Raw genomic sequence first — 22,947 nt, 5'->3', positions numbered from 1 at the left:
GCCCATGGTGCAGAGTTTAGTACTGGGGGGTCATGGTGCAGAGTTTAGTACTGGGGGCCCATGGTGCAGAATTTAGTACTGGGGCCCATGGTGCAGAGTTTAGTACTGGGGGCCATGGTGCGGAGTTTAGTACTGGGGGCCATGATGCAGAGTTTAGTACTGGGGGCCATGATGCAGAGTTTAGTACTGGAGGCCATGGTGCGGAGTTTAGTACTGGGGGCCCATGGTGCAGAGTTTAGTACTGGGGGCCATGATGCAGAGTTTAGTACTGGAGGCCATGGTGCGGAGTTTAGTACTGGGGGGCCATGGTGCGGAGTTTAGTACTGGGGGGCCATGATGCAGAGTTTAGTACTGGGGGCCATGATGCAGAGTTTAGTACTGGGGGGCCATGGTGCAGAGTTTAGTACTGGGGGCCATGATGCAGAGTTTAGTACTGGGGGCCATGGTGCGGAGTTTAGTACTGGGGGGCCATGGTGCGGAGTTTAGTACTGGGGGGCCATGATGCAGAGTTTAGTACTGGGGGCCCATGGTGCGGAGTTTAGTACTGGGTGGCCATGGTGCAGAGTTTAGTACTGGGGGCCCATGGTGCAGAGTTTAGTACTGGGGGCCATGATGCAGAGTTTAGTACTGGGGGCCCATGGTGCAGAGTTTAGTACTGGGGGCCATGGTGTGGAGTTTAGTACTGGGGGGTCATGATGCAGAGTTTAGTACTGGGGGGCCATGATGCAGAGTTTAGTACTGGGGGCCCATGGTGCAGAGTTTAGTACTGGGGGCCCATGGTGCAGAGTTTAGTACTGGGGCCCATGATGCAGAGTTTAGTACTGGGGGCCATGGTGCGGAGTTTAGTACTGGGGGCCCATGGTGCAGAGTTTAGTACTGGGGGCCATGGTGCGGAGTTTAGTACTGGGGGCCCATGGTGCCCAGCGAGTTCTCAGCCGGTTTCCCAAATAATTTTATTCCTGAATATTTTCATCTTTCAACAGCAAGAAACTGATGACGGTGATGAAACTGTGCCTGTACGGCAGGAAGACAACAGTCTTGGTCCCGTTGAGGTCGATGTCGTTCCTCCTTCATCAAAGAGGTCAAAGGAATCTTCTGCGTTGACGGCTCTCCTCGGGCCAGCCTACATGCCAAAAGTCACGGTATCACAGAAAACTCAGGACGCAGGAAGAAGTGACCAGATGCAGGGAAGAAAACATGTTCTGCTCTCTGAAAATCCACTGAACTGATGGAGGGTGCATGCAGGGGGAGCATCCCCATTTATCTCGCCAAGCAGAGAGATGTCTGTGTATCCCCGGGATCAGTGTCCCCTCTGAGGGTTTTCTCAACCGCTTCTCAGGAGCTGCCTCACTCCACAACATGTAGATCAGCTCCGTCTCTTACACTCCCCTCTTTGGTTTCATAGACTTTACAGTTTGAGTTTATGATGATTAACTGCACTATTTTCCAATAAGCCTTTCAGAATTTCTTTGTTTGAGTGATATTTCTTGTGATTTTTGTGAATGAAGTGACAGTCTGCATGTCTGACACAAGGGGGAGCTCACGTTCAGTGTTCAGGATGAGGACGCCTCACAAAAGCAAGACATGATCTCACCACACACACACTCAAAGCGCTGCTGGTGTTTATATAAAACAAAATTACAACATGAGCGCACACTTCCTGAAGAGGTAAAATGATCAGAGATAGTTAAGCAGTCCTGAGGTTCCTCCTGCATAAAGACACTGATGTCCTGCATGGAATGAAACTGCAGTCCCAGAAGTACTGTCATTTTGTTGAGAGGGGGCTTTTTCAGTATCTCATTGTACACTGCACAAAGGAGCTGCTTCACCCCACATTATGTAGATCAGCTCCTTTTCTTACATGAAAATCTCACAATCTCTGAGAAGTATGAAAGCAGACTCATGAAAGGGCTTTAGTTTCATGGATCTGACAGTTTGCGTTTCATATTCAGAGGTTTTAAAGGACTGTTTTCCAACATGTCCCAAGAAAAGCCTCTGATTTGTTGCACTATTTTTATTTTGGTTTACTTTTACTTCATTAATATACGATTGTTTGTCTCTGTTGGTTGTTTCTCTTCTGATACACTTGTATTTTGTGTGTTTCGCAACTGCTGTAGTTGCTCAAAAGCTTTGTGAGACAATCACAGGCAGCAAAGTGAATGTTTTCCTGAGGTATTTGTAATGTTTACAAATGTTTGTATGAAATTAAATTGTAAATTTGTAGCCACCTTATTTACACTGGCTACCTGATGATTCAATTTAATTTTAATTCCATTTTAATAATTTCATTTATGTGTGTTGGTCAGATCATGTTAAATAAAGAGTACATTAAAATAACTGCTTTGGGGTCAAATCTTAAAGTAAACATTAATATTTTTGATAATGCACCAGGTTAGAAGGTTCCTTGTACAATTTACAGCATTAGTTCTCTGAGAATCTCTTTCAGATCCAAGCAGAACTGGTATTGTAACTGGAATATCCCTAACCGGATCAATATCGATATCTAACCCGATATCTGGTGTGAGTAGAGACATCAACTTGCTGCTTCAGGCAAAGACACTCAATCAGACTCAGGAAGTCCACTGCAAAATGACAGCAGGGTCGTCCACATGTATGTTCATATCACCAACAATGATGGTGGTTGACATGGAGCAGGCCGACGTGAGGAGGTCGCGTCTATCAGGGAGGAAAGATGAGTTTGGTTTGGGGGGGCAGTAGATGAGAAGCACCTTCATGGAGTATGGAGGTTTACATTTTAGAGAGGAAAGATCAGGTATTGACAGGGGAGACAGTTCCAGTTCAGCCTGGTGTATGATTGCTAAAGCACCACCACAGCCAGAGCTGCAGGCTTTTTCCATGTAACTATATCCAGGACAGCAGGCCTCATTCAGCACAGAGTAGTCCCCTGGTTCATGCCAGGTTTCAGTAAGGCACATGAAATCAAGCCCCTTGTCCAAGATGAGGTCATGTATGAGGAGGGATTTATCGGTGAGAGATTGTGTATTAAATAGTTCAATGGTGGCAGGAGACAGAGCTGAGGATGGAAGTCTCTGCAAACTCCGCAGCACACTGTGATCTCCATGTTTTGCATCTCATGTGGTATAGGGTAGTCTTGCAATGTTTACAACGATGACGCCCAAGTTTGTTTTGCTTCCGTGTTCCATATTGAAACTGCGGCGCGACCCTCTGTGGATGTAACAAGGTCTGTTTCTTTAAATCCCAAACTCTTAGCAACGGGTTCAAAACGTCTTGTTGGGTGTAATTAGGAAGCTGCATAAACTCTGCGTTGGTAACAACCACAGTCATAGTTACACAGTGGAGATCATTACAGCAAACATGAGGGGAGCTCCAGCTGAAGAAAAACCCCAATCACCAGAGTCTGTCAGTGACAACGCAGCTCTGGGTGATTCTGCACCGATAGAGAGTGTAGAGGAGCCGGACAGGGCTTTGTTGCACACCTGATCAGACTGGAGGAGGAACCAGCTGCTGTCCTCCTGAGAAAAGGGATCCCAGTAGAGCAGGCAGGCAGTGCTTTACTTTATTTAATCCAAAGTCCACCGGTTCAATGGACCGTATTCCAAATCAAGGAACAATCAAAACACGCAAACAGGAAACGGAAAAACATGAAAAGTTCAAGTAAAATGCAGGAAGACCATGTTAATCACACGAGCAGTGAAGATCACAGTCAGTTTATTTAGCAGAGAGGTGCAGCAGCCAGTATGGGCTTAACGTTCCCCCGTAATGCAGAGCAGCTTCTCTGCCACCGCAAACGCAAACACCAAAACAAAGCTTCTGCTTCTGGTTACCAAGGACACAGAAGAAGAAGCACATTGCAGGATGATCACAGCAGGTCTGACTGTTTCTCCCAATGTCACTAAAAATCACACTTAAGGATTTAGAAGACAGAAGAGGTAGAACACAGTAGAACACGGTAGAACACGGTAGAAGACGGTAGAACACGGTAGAACACGGTAGAAGACAGTAGAAGACGGTAGAACATGGTAGAAGACGGTAGAGTTGAGCTCACCGATGCTGTCCAGATCCATGATGAGTTTGTCTGAAAATACAAAGAAACATCAAAGCAATTATTGTTATTATTATTATTATTATTATTATTATTATTATTATTGACAATAATAATAAAAGAACCAATCAGTATGTCCCTTGATAACGAATAATTTATGTTTTTAACTTTTTTCTGATCATTATTGGATGTTTTAGGTTTTTGATGCATTTTTCAGTCATTAATTTATAGTCTGTAAATGAATCATCAATCTAACAGCGTCTGACATCACAATGCTTTAAGTAAACAAGGACCTGACCTGCTGATGGAAACTTATTGATTATTAGAATATTACTGGATTACTTTTTAAAATGAAAATAAATAATATATTTGATAAAACATGTCTCGTTCAGATGGATTTATAGTAGTCACAAAAAAATGTGTGACGTCAAACTAAACTGAACAAATCAACCTGACACACGTACAGACTCAATTTATACAAACACAAACATTAAACAAACGTTAACAGAACATTAAGAGGAAATTAAACTGACCGTGCTGCTTCTCTTGTACCTGACAAACCAAACGTCTGAAGAGACAAAGTGAAGCTTCTGAATCTTTAATGAGCTCAGCTGCTTCTCACCTGTCAGCCACCCTCACCTGCTGTCTGTGGACCAATCAGCAGCCGGCACACCGCTGACATCATGAACACAGTGAACAACACACCTGGTCATCCAAAACGTTGAGTAATTAGTGATGTAACACTGCTGATGGAAGGGGTCAAAGGTCACTGAGAAAGATCCATATTTAGGTCACACGATCACAGCTGAAGAAGGCCATGGGGGTAACAGTAAGTTCAGTAAGTGTATTTTTATAAAATCAGTTTAGTCTTCAGCAACAGAATGTGAAGCTCTGATTGGATGTTTGCTGCTGAAATGCATCTTGGGAGCCGTAGTGTTCTTCCTCAGCTTCGACTTCAGTTTGAGCTCAGTGTCCATCAGAGACAGAATCAGAGGAAGTGGTCTGAGAGTTCAACTGATGTGATGAATGTTTGATGAGATGTGTGTTCAGCGGTCTAATGACCAGAGAGACAGTGAATGCACCGCTGTGTCCGAGCTGTCAAAACTCTCTTTGTTGTGTTTGTTTCTGTTCGAACTGAAGCCGACTGTCTGAGCTCCTTTGTCTCTTTGTCTCTTTGTCTCTTTGTGTCTTTGGGTCGTTCTAGGACGAAACACTGGAGCTTTTCTTCATGTGGACGGAGATGAATGAGCCTCTCATCAGCCTTCATCACACCATCATCATCACATCATCGTAGCCTCAGCAGCAGCGGCGGCGGCGGCGAGGTGTGGTCAGTGTGGAGCAGCAGGGATCCCCTTAATGCCTTTAGTATTAAGAATTTCATATATTTCATGAATCTTAAAGATCCATCTGTGTACATAAATATAAAACAATATTTTCTACTTCTTTTCCTAAAACTGTAATACTACACAAAGACAAACCTCATTGTAGAGGTGAGTTCATTACTCCAAGCTGTGCTCTCAAGTCACATACGACACACGTTATGCACAAATAAAAACCTGAATAAACATCAGCTGCTGAAATGAGCAGAAAGCTGGGATATTCTGTTTTTTACTCTCACACATGAGTCAAATCAGAGTCTCGTAGGGGAATGAAAGACGGAGCTGACAAATCAATGTTTTGAACAAACATTCAATGGAAAATGATTCACCAACATGGAGACTGTTAATTAGTTCAGTGAGTGTTTGTTGTGTCACCAGAACAATGAAAGTCTATCTGAGACCTCGCTGAGCAAATACTATACTACCTATACTATACTATACTATACTACCTATACTATACTATACTATACTATACTATACTATACTATACTACCTATACTATACTATACTATACTATACTACCTATACTATACTATACTATACTATACTACCTATACTATACTATACTATACTATACTATACTATACTATACTACCTATACTATACTATACTATACTATACTATACTACCTATACAACCTCTACTATACTATACTATACTACCTATACAACCTCTACTATACTATACTATACTACCTATAGAACCTATATTATACTATACTACCTATACTATACTATACTATACAACCTATACAACCTATACTATACTATACAACCTATACTACCTATAGAACCTATATTATACTATACTACCTATACTATACTATACTACCTATACTATACTATACTATACTATACTATACTATACTATACTATACTATACTATACTACCTATAGAACCTATATTATACTATACTACCTATAGAACCTATATTATACTATACTATACTATACTACCTATACAACCTATACTATACTATACTACCTATAGAACCTATATTATACTATACTATACTACCTATACTATACTACCTATAGAACCTATACTATACTATACTATACTATACTATACTACCTATGCAACCTATACTATACTATACTACCTATACAACCTATACTATACTATACTATACTACCTATAGAACCTATATTATACTATACTATACTACCTATACTATACTACCTATAGAACCTATACTATACTATACTATACTATACTACCTATGCAACCTATACTATACTATACTACCTATACAACCTATACTATACTATACTATACTACCTATAGAACCTATATTATACAATACTATACTATACTATACTACCTATACTATACTATACTACCTATAGAACCTATACTATACTACCTATAGAACCTATACTATACTACCTATAGAACCTATATTATACTATACTATACTACCTATAGAACCTATATTATACTATACTATACTATACTACCTATACTATACTATACTATACTACCTATACAGCCTATACTATACTATACTACCTATAGAACCTATATTATACTATACTATACTATACTACCTATACAACCTATACTATACTATACTACCTATAGAACCTATATTATACTATACTACCTATGCTATACTATACTATACTACCTATACAACCTATACTATACTATACTATACTACCTATAGAACCTATACTATACTATACTATACTATACTATACTATACTATACTACCTATAGAACCTATACTATACTATACAACCTATACAACCTACTACCTTATACCTATACAATACTATACTGCCTATACTGCCTATACTATACTATACTATCTATACTATACTACCTATACTATACTATCCTATACCATCCTATGCTATACTATACTATACTACCTATGCTACTTATACTATACTACCTCTTCCACCTATACAATACTATACTACCTATACTGCCTATACTAGACTATACTACCTATACCACCTATACTATACTACCTATACTACCATACTACACTACCCATACTGTACTATACTATACTATACTATACTATACTATACCATAACATTCAACCATACTATACTACCTATACTATACTACACTACCTATACTATACTATACTACCTATACTATACTACACTACCTATACTATACTATACTACCTATACTATACTACACTACCTATACTATACTACACTACCTATACCACCTACACTATACTATACTATACCATACTGGCTGTTAACGTTTATGTTAACATTGCAATGTTTGCGGGACTGTTGATGCTCAGCGTGATGACACCAGGAAACGTATGATTGTTTATTTGCTGCGTCACATGTAGTTTTAAATGAGGAAATCTTTTAAGAGCACAACGGGCTGTGTGGGTAGATCATTTTAGAAGGGCTGTTTGGCTGTTTGGCTGTTCTCCTGAAGTTCAGGAGAAACTGAAGTGAGTCAGTTCTGAAGAACTGTCATTGAAAAGTGAAAACAGAAAACAATGAAACTGATTCTTCATACTTATACACAGGATCCTCCCTGTGGGCGTCGCCTTTCGCTGTCATTCTGCTGTCAGAGTCAGACTCAGCAGTCTGTCACTGAACTCAACAACAACAGAAACGCACAACTGGGTGAGTACACACAGTACTATACTGTACACACAGTACAAACAGTACTACACTGTACATACAGTACTACACAGTACTACACTGTACACACAGTACTACACTGTGCACACAGTACTCTATGGTACTCAGTGTTTGGGTGACTGAGCTGCTGTGGACAAACTGATTCCAGATGAACCTGTGAGCTGTGTAGAGGTGAAAATGAAGCGCTCCCTGGGGATCTGCGTGGTGATGTGCTGCACTCTGATTGGACTCGGTACGTTTCATTCTGTCTCATGAGATCATGTTCTGAAGTACTGAGACTGATTTCAGGTCAGTTTCAAGCTTTATTATTTTCTCGTCACTTTTTTAATCTGAACGACCAAAAACATTAACATGACAGATGGTCTGTTTTTATTCTGGAAGAAGACAATGTGTGCTGCTGAAATCCACTTTAACTGACATGAAGTCACTCAAGTGACCACAGCTGCTGAAACACGAACCGTTAACTGATGAATGAGCACAAATCTGAAAAACATCTGGACGGAAACAGATAGTAAGCAGTAATAAGTAGTAGTACTGTTTATTATTGTCATTAGTAGTAATAAAGTTTATTATTACTAGTAGTAGTAGTAGTATTAGTAGTGCTGTTTATTATTATCATCAGTTGTAATAATATGTATTATTACTATTATTAGTAGTGGTAGTAGTATAAGTAGTGCTGTTTATTATTATCATTAGTTGTAGTAGTAGAAGTGGTAGTGCTCATAATAAGAGTGTTATAATTATTATTATTGTCATTATTATTATCATTAGTGTTTATTATTATTACTATTATTATTATTATTAGTTGTAGTAGTGGTGGTTGTGCTAGTAATAAAAGGAATAGTAACAGTAGTATTAGTAACAAAAGGTGTCCCTCAGGGCTCTATTGTTGGGTTTGGGTTGGTGCTGATATGACTCAAGTGACTCAGGTCGGAAAATCCAGATGAGCTGTTAGATGTGTTTCAGGATCAGCTGTTAGATGTGTTTCAGGATCAGCTGTTAGATGAAATGTGTTTCAGGATCAGCTGTTAGATGTGTTTCAGGATCAGCTGTTAGATGAAATGTGTGTTTCAGGATCAGCTGTTAGATGAAATGTGTGTTTCAGGATCAGCCATTCGGTGTTACAGCTGTAAGGATTACACAGGAAGCTGCTCCAAACAACGAGACTGTAGCTATGACGACGCCTGTCTGACACTCACTGAGAGAGGTACCTGTTTACCTGTTTACCTGTTTACTTGTTTACTTTTTTAACTGTTTACCTGTTTAACTGGTTACATGTTTACCTGTTTACCTATTTAGCTATTTACCTGTTAAACTGTTTACCTATTTAACTGTTTACCTGTTAAACTGTTTACCTATTTAACTGTTTACCTGTTAAACTGTTTACCTATTTAACTGTTTACCTGTTAAACTGTTTAACTGTTTACCTATTCCTGTACTTCTATGTGCCACTGTACCTCTACATATTCTAGTACCTCTACCTGTGCGTCTACTTGTACTGTAGACAACTGAATTCTGATTGGCTGAAGATACTTTCTGTCCAGAGGTTTGCAACCTGTGGGTCTCGGCCCCCAGAGAGGCCCTAACATGAAGATACAGGGTCAGCTGATGATTAGTGAAAAGTCTGCCTCACCAAACTCTATTTATGTTCTGGACTTTTTATATGAAGAGGTCAGAAACTGTAATGTGCTTCGTGTCTGAAGGTTTGATCCTTCACACTCTGAGAACTTTAGATTCTATCTGAAGTTCAGCGATTCTACTCAGAATCTACTGTTTCTACTATCGTCCTGTTTGTCCTGCAGGTGGAATGACCTACCGCCAGTGTCTCAAGTATTCAGACTGCGAGTACAGCCGACTGGGCCAGATGTTCCCACAGGTACAAACTCTACTGAACTCTACTGTATTCTACTCTACTGTATTCTACTCTACTGTATTCTACTATACTGTATTCTACTCTGCTGTATTCTACTCTACTGTATTCTACTCTACTGTATTCTACCCTACTGTATTCTACTCTACCCTACTGTATTCAATCAATTCAATCAATCAATCAATCTTTATTTATATAGCACCATATCACAACAAAAGTCATCTCAAGGCACTTTTCACATAGAGCAGGTCAAGACCGAACTCTTTAATTTACAGAGACCCAACAATTCCCCCATGAGCAGCACTTGGCGACGGCAGTAAGGAAAAACTCCCCTTTAATGGGTAGAAACCTCAAGCAGAACCCGGCTCTTGGTGGGCGGCCATCTGCTTTGACCGGTTGGGTTGAGAGAGAGAAAGAGAGAGGGAAAGGGGGAGGGGGGACAGAAGAAAAACAATGACGACAACAACAAACAACAACAAGCACAAGCAGCAACATCCAGGGAAGGATGTCATCAGGACTGTGAAGGACCGCGAAGGTTCGGCCCAGAACCCAGGGTTTCCTGTGAGATGAGAAAGCACAAAAAACTCCGGGGAAGAAGCAAAGTTAGTGACATGCATTGATGTTACATGAATGCATACAGATGGAGAGGAGGAGGAGGAGAGAGGAGCTCAGTGCATCATGGGAAGTCCCCCAGCAGTCTAGGCCTATAGCAGCGTAACTAAGGGCTGATCCAAGGCGAGCCTGGTCGGCCCTAACTATAAGCTTTATCAAAAAGGAAAGTTTGAAGCCTACTCTTAAACATAGAGAGGGTGTCTGCACCCCGGACTGAATCCGGTAGATGGTTCCATAGAAGAGGAGCCTGATAGCTGAAGGCTCTGCCTCCCATTCTACTTTTAAAGACTGTAGGAACCACCAGTAAGCTGCATACTGGGAGCACAGTGTTCTAGTGGGATAATACGGTATTCTACTCTACTGTATTCTACTATACTGTATTCTACTATACTGTATTCTACTATACTGTATTCTACTCTACTCTACTGTATTCTACTCTACTGTATTCTACTCTACTGTATTCTACTCTACTGTATTCTACTATACTGTATTCTACTATACTCTACTGTATTCTACGCTACTGTATTCTACTCTACTGTATTCTACTCTACTCTACTGTATTCTACTCTACTGTATTCTACTCTACTCTACTGTATTCTACTCTACTCTACTGTATTCTACTCTACTGTATTCTACTATACTGTATTCTACTCTACTCTACTGTATTCTACTCTACTGTATTCTACTCTACTGTATTCTACTATACTGTATTCTACTATACTGTATTCTACTCTACTCTACTGTATTCTACTCTACTGTATTCTACTCTACTCTACTGTATTCTACTCTACTGTATTCTACTATACTGTATTCTACTATACTCTACTGTATTCTACGCTACTGTATTCTACTCTACTGTATTCTACTCTACTCTACTGTATTCTACTCTACTGTATTCTACTCTACTCTACTGTATTCTACTCTACTGTATTCTACTATACTGTATTCTACTATACTGTATTCTACTCTACTGTATTCTACTCTACTCTACTGTATTCTACTCTACTGTATTCTACTATACTGTATTCTACTCTACTCTACTGTATTCTACTCTACTGTATTCTACTATACTGTATTCTACTCTACTGTATTCTACTCTACTGTATTCTACTCTACTGTATTCTACTATACTCTACTGTATTCTACTATACTGTATTCTACTCTACTCTACTGTATTCTACTCTACTGTATTCTACTCTACTCTACTGTATTCTACTCTACTGTATTCTACTATACTCTACTGTATTCTACTATACTCTACTGTATTCTACTCTACTCTACTGTATTCTACTATACTCTACTGTATTCTACTCTACTGTATTCTACTCTACTCTACTGTATTCTACTATACTCTACTGTATTCTACTCTACTGTATTCTACTCTACTGTATTCTACTCTACTCTACTGTATTCTACTCTACTGTATTCTACTCTACTCTACTGTATTCTACTATACTCTACTGTATTCTACTCTACTGTATTCTACTATACTCTACTGTATTCTACTATACTCTACTGTATTCTACTCTACTGTATTCTACTCTACTGTATTCTACTATACTCTACTGTATTCTACTATACTCTACTGTATTCTACTCTCCTGTATTCTACTCTACTGTATTCTACTATACTCTACTGTATTCTACTCTACTGTATTCTACTATACTCTACTGTATTCTACTATACTCTACTGTATTCTACTCTACTGTATTCTACTTGTTCTCTACTGAAGTTCTGTTCTGGACTTTACTGGATGATTTTCTACTTTCTTTTACGACATATCAGAAAGAAATATTCTACTTTTTACTTCTCTACATTTATCTGACGGCTGTTTACTTAAAGTTTCAGTTACACTAAACTCTATAACCAGCAAAACCACAGCAGAGGTGTTGAATTATTGATCAGTTTGTTGGATTATTGATCAGTTTATTGAATTATTGAATTATTGATCAGTTTGTTGAATTATTGATCAGTTTGTTGGATTATTGATCAGTTTATTGAATTATTGATCAGTTTGTTGAATTATTGATCAGTTTGTTGAATTATTGAATTATTGATCAGTTTGTTGAATTATTGATCAGTTTGTTGGATTATTTATCAGTTTATTGAATTATTGATCAGTTTGTTGAATTATTGAATTATTGATCAGTTTGTTGAATTATTGATCAGTTTATTGAATTATTGAATTATTGATCAGTTTGTTGAATTATTGAATTATTGATCAGTTTGTTGAATTATTAGTTAGTTTATTGGATTATTGATCAGTTTGTTGTATTATTGATCAGTTTATTGGATTATTGATCAGTTTGTTGTATTTTATGTTGAACAGAATTTTGACATTTGTACTTTCGGAGCACTGATTGATCAGACATATTCTGACATCATTGATCTTTTCCAGGTGTCCAGTTTTACCTTCAAGTGCTGCAACTCCGACCTGTGTAACTCCGCCCCCTCCTCTGCAGCGAGCTCTCTGATTGGTCTGCTGGCCTCGGTGGCGGTCATGTGGTGGTGCATCTACTGAAGAAACCCAGAAACACGCACTAACGCTGCCGAGCTGCTCTCTAGCACCACCTGCGTCCACAAACACATAGAAACGTCTCTCTAAATGACATAAATTCACACTGAGTAGTAAAAATCAAAGCTTTCTCGCTCCGTCATATGATCAATATTTATATGAAGCTGATTATTGATTCAACATTCAAGGTGTTTATTGATTGGTCACATTTCATTCATTCTAAATATCTGTACAGGAAACATGTTGATGAGACATTCAGAGTCTTAGTAATGTCATAAAAGTGTATTGACATGGAAGAACTACAGGACCCATAATGCTTTGCGTTGTTTGATGTTCATTTTAGTGAAGTATTGGGGTGAAATCTGAGAGTCGTTGATTTCCAGAATTTCTTTGAAGCAGCTGCTAAAATCTAAGATCCATTTCAATAAATATTTACTTATTTCTTAGAAATATTTTTCTGTGTATGTTTGAAATTTAACGAAGATCAAGTCTGACTTTCTCGTTCGCTCAGCTGACTCAGTGATGATTATTGATTACGCTGCCAATTAATGACAAGCGTAGCGACTGAAAACTGTTTCCTTTTTCCTCCAAAACTTTCACAGAAACTTTCTGACTCAAAGTGTCACTGAAACCTTCAGTTTCCATCAGTTCAGATCAATATTTGATTGAAATGAATCAGAGCTACATTTGTTTGTTTGTTTGCTTAAAGAAATTAAAGTCAGAATGTGAAACTTTCATCAGTTCAGATGAAGATTTTGTGAAGCTGCTTCGCTCTTTAACGGGTTTGAAATGACTGTTTGTAAAAGATATTAAATAAACATTTACAACAGACTCAATGTTTTGATTTAAAGTTTTGATTTAAAGTGTTTTTATTTGAATTTCTTTAGTGTAAATACTTTGTTTAAATGAAAAACTGAACGTATTTTTGATCCTATTTTTACAGTGTTTCAGCTCCTCATTTGCACCACTATTTAAAAGAAATTATGATTCTATTTAAAGGTCCTGCACAGCTGCTCAGGTGTTTTTAGTCACTGTTCAGCTTGAAGCTGCTCAGTTCTGTGTTGAGGTGATACAGGAAGCAGCATCCTGAGAACGACATAAAAACACACACACGTTAAAAACGCCTGCAGGTTGTCTGAGTTTTCCTGATGGGACCTGAAGGCAGCAGCAGGTGTTTCCAGGTGTGGGGGGGTTTCCCTGTGATGTGTTGCAGAGCAGCGCCCCCTGCAGACTGACTGAAGGTAAGGATCTGTCACAACATCAGATATTCTAACAAATAAATTATGACTGAATAAACTGACGCAGTGTTTTTTACACTGCAGGTGAATATTTTTTACAGCGCAGTGTTCAGTTTAGTATTTTCTGCAATGTAGCACAGTTTATAATGTTTTGGAGTGTAGTGTTGTGGTAATATTTTTACAGTGTATGGTTCAGTGTAGTTTTATTCTTACAGTGTATGGTTGTTATTGATTACTTTTTACAGTGTAATCTTCAATTTAATATTTTTTAAGTTGTGTGTGGATTATTTTTGTGTTCAGAATATTTTAACAGAGTAGACTTGTAATATTTTTTAGTGTTCAGTTATGTGTTGTATTTTTTACAGTGTATTTGTATGTTGTATTATTTTTACAGTGTAGTTTGTGTGTACATTTTTTATAATGTAGTTTTATATTTTTACAGTGTAAATTTGAGCATAATACATAAAATTTACAATGTAGTTCAGTACTGTATTTTTACAGTGTATATATGAGTATTATTTTTTACATTGTGGTGGTTTGTATTTTTTACAGTGTATATCTGAGTGTAACCGGAGACCTCGGAGTAAACGCCCGGGGCTCCTCAGCTGTTCTGGATCTGTGACGTCACTTCCTGTCAGTTTTGTTCTTTGAGCACCAAAATACAGGAAGCTATCGAATGTACCTCCAGAGTAAAAGCACGTAAGTGCAGCTGATGGAGGAGACGCCGTCACTCAGAAAAGTCTCCATGTTTTTAATGTTTGTGATTTTCTTTTTTTAACCTTCAAACTGTTTTTTAAACCATAAAATCAACTTTTAGCGCAGACAGCTTTTATTCTGACAGCAGCCACAGGAAGTGGCGTGCGCATTTTTACAGCAGCTTGATGCGGCTGCAGGTTGTTCGCTGAGAAACTGACAGGATGAAACTGATCAGAATCAACAGTAAAGAATAAAAGCTGCTGCTGATGTCATCATGGCTCTGAAGGTAAGACTCCTCACCTGTTACTGAGTGTGACCTTTGACCTCTCACCTGCTGCTGCTCTTTTACATCATCAACCAACAGCTGCTGCTTGTCCCTGCAGGAACTTCATAGAGAAATTAACGACTTCAAACAGTCAGTAAACGCATCGTTTAAAGGTTCTGAGGTGTTACAGAAACGTCACAGAGGAATCACTGAACTTCTGCAGGAGGATTAAACTAATCTGTTGGGATATTAAAGAAAAAAAAAACTCCAACACAGAACAGAAACCTGCTGTTTAACTGTGCAAACATGCACATAAAACAGGTCAAATTTCTATAGGAGTCTAGTGGGAATATTAAAGCTCTTCAGTGACATCAAAAGAAGGAAAACACCAAAAAATCATCATAAACTCTGTTTTCTACTTGAGACATGTACTACTTAATGCAAATATGTACAAAAGTATGTAAAACTCTGGTAGGAACATCATGAAGATGTCAAAGGAAGGAAAACAGCAAAAAACTCTGTTTTCTCCTGCAGACGTGTGTACAGATATTTTTAAAATATCAGACATATTACAGATATTCTCATGGAGGACAAATATCAACAAAGTCCAGAAACTTGCTGTTTAACCCGACAAAGATGTGCAGATCTACTATAAACCATCTGCAGTGTGGTGGGAACACACAGAGGATCACTGGAGTGTTTTAGACAAACAGCCTGGAGGTGTTGACAGGACAGTTGTGGTCTGACAGGATGTCAGGTTCATGTGTTTGTCAGTTTCACAGATAACCAGACTTTTCCTCTGCACACACTCACGTTTCTCTTCTATATTTGTGAGGACTCGACTCTGCCGCTCTCTGAGCTTTTTAGGCTCTTTTAGCTCCTCGTTTTGTTTTTCATTTCCTGTCTCGTTTCCAGTCACATCTTTATTCTCAGCTTGTTACAGATTTGGGTTAAAAAAATCAGTTTTTTTAGGATTTTACCCACATTTTGAGACCTGAATGTTTATGTTTGGTTCAAACAAAAAGAGTTTTGTACTTTTGTGATTTTTGGGCATTTTAACAAAGTTTTCAATATTTTTATGACAACAGGAAACAAATGCTTTAAGACAAAGAAGCTTAATATCATGCTCATGAACAATTCACACACAAGTTTGAGAAGATAATTTAAAATGTTTCACTTCTTTATGAGGGTAATCATAGATTTGAATGATGTCATGATGTTTCCTGTAGCGCCACCTTCAGGACAAACCGTTAAATGTGCTGCTGCTCAGACTGTAAAAGCAGATGAATCATCAGGATGTTTGTTCATATTGTGTCTGTAATGAACTCTGCAGCCTGCAGGCGGCGCCGTGGCTCTGATGACGCGTGTGTTTGTTTTCAGGCTCAAGTTCTGTACGACTTCACAGCTGAAACAGGAAACAACGAGCTGACTGTCAGAGAGGGCGAGACGGTCACCGTGGTCAACCAGGTACACACACATATATATACACATAAATACACGCACACACACACACACATATATATACACATAAATACACGCACACACACACACACATACATATATATACACATAAATACACGCACACACACACACACACATACACATACACATACACATATATATATACACATAGTAATAATAATAATAATAATAGTGTGTGTGTGTGTGTGTGTGTGTGTGTGTGTGTATGTGTGTGTGTGTGTGTGTGTGTGTGTATGTGTGTGTGTGTGTGTGTGTGTGTGTGTGTGTGTGTGTGTGTGTGTGTGCAGTCTGTGGGTGGAGGCTGGATTGAAGCTCAGAACTCCAGCGGACAGACCGGACTGGTACCTGAGGGATATTTACAGGTGAGAAGTGTGTAAACTGAAAGGCAGCTGTGGTCTCTGTAATAAAGAACTGCATCGTCTGCAAACACAGTGAATTTACAGCAACAAAGATCCAAACACACGTTTCTGTGTCGCGCTGTAACCTGACCAGTCTGGACAGTAGAAAACTCCCAGTAGATCCCAGCAGATCACCACAAGCACCACTAGACCAGGGCAGATGTCACCAGATTACAGTAAATTTAAGGAGATCACAGTAAATTGCTACACAGTTGATTCCAGCGCATGCCAGTGGATCCCAGTAGATCCCAGTAAGTAAAGGATCACCACAGGTATCACTAGACCACAGTAGATTACAGTAGATCCCAGTAAGTAAAGGATCACCACAGGTATCACTAGACCACAATAGATTACAGTAGATCCCAGTAAGTAAAGGATCACCACAGGTATCACTAGACCACAATAGATTACAGTAGATCCCAGTAAGTAAAGGATCACCACAGGTATCACTAGACCACAATAGATTACAGTAGATCCCAGTAAGTAAAGGATCACCACAGGTATCACCAGACCACAGTAGATTACAGTAGATCCCAGTAAGTAAAGGATCACCACAGGTATCACTAGACCACAATAGATTACAGTAGATCCCAGTAAGTAAAGGATCACCACAGGTATCACTAGACCACAGTAGATTACAGTAGATCCCAGTAAGTAAAGGATCACCACAGGTATCACCAGACCACAGTAGATTACAGTAGATCCCAGTAAGTAAAGGATCACCACAGGTATCACCAGACCACAGTAGATTACAGTAGATCCCAGTAAGTAAAGGATCACCACAGGTATCACCAGACCACAGTGGATTACAGTAGAAACATTGATTTTGTGTTTCAGGTCGGCGGTGGCGATGGCGGCAGTGGAGGGGGCTGGGACTCCTGGTCAGGGGGCGGGGCTTATGTCAGCAGTACAACAGACAGATGGGACAGTCAGGGATACGCACACACACAAGGTAACAACACATATTTTTATTATTAATCAAATATCGAATAATATTGAACTGTGTAGGAACTTCCTGTCCTGTTAGCAGCTGTCGAGGATGATGACGGCGAGTGGGACGACGACTGGGACGACCAATCAGTGGGTGGTTACCATGGTGACAGTCAGGGGGATGGGGAGGATGGAGCTTCAGGACGGGGCACCCACACACCCTCCGTAAAGATCTCACTTAACAGGTAAACACACGAAAAACACACAAAAGATACACAAATACATACTTAGTGATTAATGATTAGTAGATCCCTGCAGATCTCAGTAATCTGGTGTGTTGTCAGGTTTCCGTTCTCTAAAGGTCCCAGTCCAGAAGTCTTCTTGTTAGCCAAAGCTCCAGCTAACAGCAGAGACAGACTTCCTGTCTATGTGAGTAATCAACTTTGTTGATCATTTCATCACACTGTGTAGTGGATCACTGCACTTTGACTGGTTTCTGATCATTGTCCACTCAGATGGGCGAGGTGGGACCAGTCTGGCTTTACCCGTCAACTCCTCTGGACTGTGTGATCGCCGACCCCAAGAAAGAATCTAAACTGTACGGACTGAAGAGCTTCATCGAGTACCAGATCACACCGAGCGTGAGCAACACAGCTGTATTCAATAATACACAATAATACACAGTGATACACAGTGATACACAATGATACACAGTGATACACAGTAATACACAGTAATACACAGTGATACACAGTAATACACAGTGATACACAATAATACACAGTGATACACAGTAATACACAGTAATACACAGTAATACACAGTGATACACAGTAATACACAGTAATACACAGTGATACACAATAATACACAGTAATACACAGTAATACACAGTAATACACAGTAATACACAATGATACACAGTAATACACAATAATACACAGTAATACACAATAATACACAGTAATACACAATAATACACAGTAATACACAATGATACACAGTGATACACAGTAATACACAATGATACACAGTAATACACAGTAATACACAGTGATACACAATAATACACAGTAATACACAGTAATACACAGTAATACACAGTAATACACAATGATACACAGTAATACACAATAATACACAGTAATACACAATAATACACAGTAATACACAATAATACACAGTAATACACAATGATACACAGTGATACACAGTAATACACAATGATACACAGTGATACACAGTAATACACAGTAATACACAATAATACACAATGATACACAGTAATACACAGTGATACACAGTAATACACAGTGATACACAGTAATACACAGTGATACACAGTGATACACAGTAATACACAATGATACACAGTGATACACAGTAATACACAGTGATACACAGTAATACACAATGATACACAGTAATACACAGTGATACACAGTAATACACAGTGATGCACAATAATACACAATGATACACAGTAATACACAGTGATACACAGTAATACACAATGATACACAGTAATACACAGTGATACACAGTAATACACAGTGATACACAGTGATACACAGTAATACACAGTGATACACAGTTATACACAGTGATACACAATAATACACAGTAATACACAATAATACACAGTAATACACAGTTATACACAATGATACACAGTAATACACAGTGATACACAGTAATACACAGTGATACACAGTAATACACAGTGATACACAGTAATACACAGTAATACACAGTGATACACAGTAATACACAGTAATACACAATATTACACAGTTATACACAGTAATACACAGTAATACACAGTAATACACAGTGATACACAGTAATACACAGTAATACACAGTGATACACAATAATACACAGTAATACACAGTAATACACAATGATACACAGTAATACACAGTAATACACAGTGATACACAATAATACACAGTAATACACAGTAATACACAGTAATACACAATGATACACAGTGATACACAGTAATACACAGTAATACACAGTGATACACAGTAATACACAGTGATACACAGTAATACACAATGATACACAGTAATACACAGTGATACACAATAATACACAGTAATACACAAAAATACACACAGTAATACACAAAAATATACACAGTAAAACACAAAAATATCCACAGTAATACACAAAAATACACACAGTAATACACAAAAATACACACAGTAATACACAAAAATACACACAGTAATACACAATATTACACAGTAATACACAGTAATACACAAAAATACACACAGTAAAACACAAAAATACACACAGTAATACACAAAAATACACACAGTAATACACAAAAATACACACAGTAAAACACAAAAATATACACAGTAATACACAAAAATACACACAGTAATACACAAAAATATACACAGTAATACACAAAAATACACACAGTAATACACAATATTACACAGTAATACACAGTAATACACAGTGATACACAATAATACACAGTAATACACAAAAATACACACAGTAATACACAAAAATATACACAGTAATACACAAAAATACACACAGTAATACACAATATTACACAGTAATACACAGTAATACACAGTGATACACAATAATACACAGTAATACACAAAAATACACACAGTAATACACAAAAATACACACAGTAAAACACAAAAATATCCACAGTAATACACAAAAATACACACAGTAATACACAAAAATACACACAGTAATACACAATATTACACAGTAATACACAGTAATACACAAAAATACACACAGTAATACACAAAAATACACACAGTAATACACAAAAATACACACAGTAATACACAAAAATATACACAGTAAAACACAAAAATACACACAGTAAAACACAAAAATACACAAAGTAATACACAAAAATACACAGTAAAACACAAAAATACACACAGTAATACACAAAAATTAAACACAGTAATACACAAAAATACACACAGTAAAACACAAAAATATACACAGTAATACACAAAAATACACACAGTAATACACAAAAATACACACAGTAATACACAAAAATACACACAGTAATACACAAAAATATACACAGTAATACACAAAAATACACACAGTAATACACAATATTACACAGTAATACACAGTAATACACAGTGATACACAATAATACACAGTAATACACAAAAATACACACAGTAATACACAAAAATATACACAGTAATACACAAAAATACACACAGTAATACACAATATTACACAGTAATACACAGTAATACACAGTGATACACAATAATACACAGTAATACACAAAAATACACACAGTAATACACAAAAATATACACAGTAAAACACAAAAATATCCACAGTAATACACAAAAATACACACAGTAATACACAAAAATACACACAGTAATACACAATATTACACAGTAATACACAGTAATACACAAAAATACACACAGTAATACACAAAAATACACACAGTAATACACAAAAATACACACAGTAATACACAAAAATATACACAGTAAAACACAAAAATACACACAGTAAAACACAAAAATACACAAAGTAATACACAAAAATACACAGTAAAACACAAAAATACACACAGTAATACACAAAAATAAACACAGTAATACACAAAAATACACACAGTAAAACACAAAAATATACACAGTAATACACAAAAATACACACAGTAATACACAAAAATACACACAGTAATACACAAAAATACACACAGTAATACACAAAAATATCCACAGTAATACACAAAAATACACACAGTAATACACAAAAATACACACAGTAATACACAAAAATACACACAGTAATACACAAAAATATCCACAGTAATATACAAAAATACACACAGTAATACACAAAAATACACACAGTAATACACAAAAATACAAACAGTAATACACAAAAATACACACAGTAATACACAAAAATATACACAGTAATACACAAAAATACACACAGTAATACACAAAAATATACACAGTAATACACAAAAATACACACAGTAATACACAAAAATACACACAGATATACACAAAAATACACACAGATATACACAAAAATACACACAGTAATACACAAAAATATACACAGTAATACACAAAAATGCACACAGTAATACACAAAAATACACACAGATATACACAAAAATATCCACAGTAATACACAAAAATACACACAGTAATACACAAAAATACACACAGTAATACACAAAAATACACACAGTAATACACAATATTACACAGTAATACACAGTAATACACAAAAATACACACAGTAAAACACAAAAATACACACAGTAATACACAAAAATACACACAGTAATACACAAAAATACACACAGTAAAACACAAAAATATACACAGTAATACACAAAAATACACACAGTAATACACAAAAATATACACAGTAATACACAAAAATACACACAGTAATACACAATATTACACAGTAATACACAGTAATACACAGTGATACACAATAATACACAGTAATACACAAAAATACACACAGTAATACACAAAAATATACACAGTAATACACAAAAATACACACAGTAATACACAATATTACACAGTAATACACAGTAATACACAATGATACACAATAATACACAGTAATACACAAAAATACACACAGTAATACACAAAAATATACACAGTAAAACACAAAAATATCCACAGTAATACACAAAAATACACACAGTAATACACAAAAATACACACAGTAATACACAATATTACACAGTAATACACAGTAATACACAAAAATACACACAGTAATACACAAAAATACACACAGTAATACACAAAAATACACACAGTAATACACAAAAATATACACAGTAAAACACAAAAATACACACAGTAAAACACAAAA

At 37.2% G+C, this 22,947-nt stretch overlaps 3 protein-coding genes across 6 annotated transcripts in view; 2 read left to right on the top strand and 1 right to left on the bottom strand.

Moving 5' to 3' along the window:
- Positions 1 to 5,361, bottom strand: part of dytn (dystrotelin) — a 33,679-nt gene extending 28,318 nt beyond the window's left edge. The window contains exons 1-2 of the mRNA XM_044345223.1: positions 4,558 to 5,361; positions 4,028 to 4,057 (exon numbers count right to left, since the gene is read on the bottom strand). Of these exons, the coding sequence (XP_044201158.1) occupies positions 4,028 to 4,046 (19 nt within the window). The 5' untranslated portion in view covers positions 4,047 to 4,057; positions 4,558 to 5,361. The remainder of the gene's footprint in view (positions 1 to 4,027; positions 4,058 to 4,557) is intronic.
- A 2,570-nt stretch (positions 5,362 to 7,931) lies between these two features.
- LOC122976114 (CD59 molecule (CD59 blood group)) lies at positions 7,932 to 13,858 on the top strand. 2 transcript variants are annotated; one of them, XM_044344418.1, is made up of 5 exons: positions 7,932 to 8,012; positions 8,179 to 8,262; positions 9,136 to 9,237; positions 9,833 to 9,906; positions 12,911 to 13,858. In XM_044344418.1, exons 2-5 carry the CDS (start codon positions 8,208 to 8,210, stop codon positions 13,031 to 13,033), a joined length of 354 nt encoding a protein of 117 aa, XP_044200353.1. In that variant the 5' UTR covers positions 7,932 to 8,012; positions 8,179 to 8,207; the 3' UTR covers positions 13,034 to 13,858. The 2 variants fall into 2 exon arrangements, with proteins under 2 accessions (XP_044200353.1, XP_044200354.1); XM_044344419.1 differs by lacking the exons at positions 7,932 to 8,012; positions 8,179 to 8,262 and adding exons at positions 8,856 to 8,923; positions 8,960 to 8,992 and having other exon boundaries at positions 9,130 to 9,237.
- A 147-nt stretch (positions 13,859 to 14,005) lies between these two features.
- The window catches only part of LOC122976080 (sorting nexin-9-like), a 26,387-nt gene continuing 17,445 nt past the window's right edge, over positions 14,006 to 22,947 (top strand). The window contains exons 1-9 of one of the 3 annotated variants that reach the window (XM_044344369.1): positions 14,006 to 14,268; positions 14,818 to 14,964; positions 15,083 to 15,247; positions 16,607 to 16,693; positions 16,996 to 17,070; positions 17,944 to 18,058; positions 18,134 to 18,281; positions 18,381 to 18,465; positions 18,552 to 18,677. In XM_044344369.1, the coding sequence (XP_044200304.1) occupies positions 15,236 to 15,247; positions 16,607 to 16,693; positions 16,996 to 17,070; positions 17,944 to 18,058; positions 18,134 to 18,281; positions 18,381 to 18,465; positions 18,552 to 18,677 (648 nt within the window). In that variant the 5' untranslated portion in view covers positions 14,006 to 14,268; positions 14,818 to 14,964; positions 15,083 to 15,235. Of the gene's footprint in view, positions 14,269 to 14,817; positions 15,248 to 16,606; positions 16,694 to 16,995; positions 17,071 to 17,943; positions 18,059 to 18,114; positions 18,282 to 18,380; positions 18,466 to 18,551; positions 18,678 to 22,947 lie in introns of all 3 variants that reach the window. The other 2 variants (XM_044344370.1, XM_044344371.1) reach the window with 2 other exon arrangements.

This window comes from Thunnus albacares, chromosome 24, assembly GCF_914725855.1.
Source record: "Thunnus albacares chromosome 24, fThuAlb1.1, whole genome shotgun sequence".
Taxonomy (NCBI): Eukaryota; Metazoa; Chordata; class Actinopteri; order Scombriformes; family Scombridae; genus Thunnus; species Thunnus albacares.
This window is presented reverse-complemented; position numbering and strand designations above follow the sequence as displayed.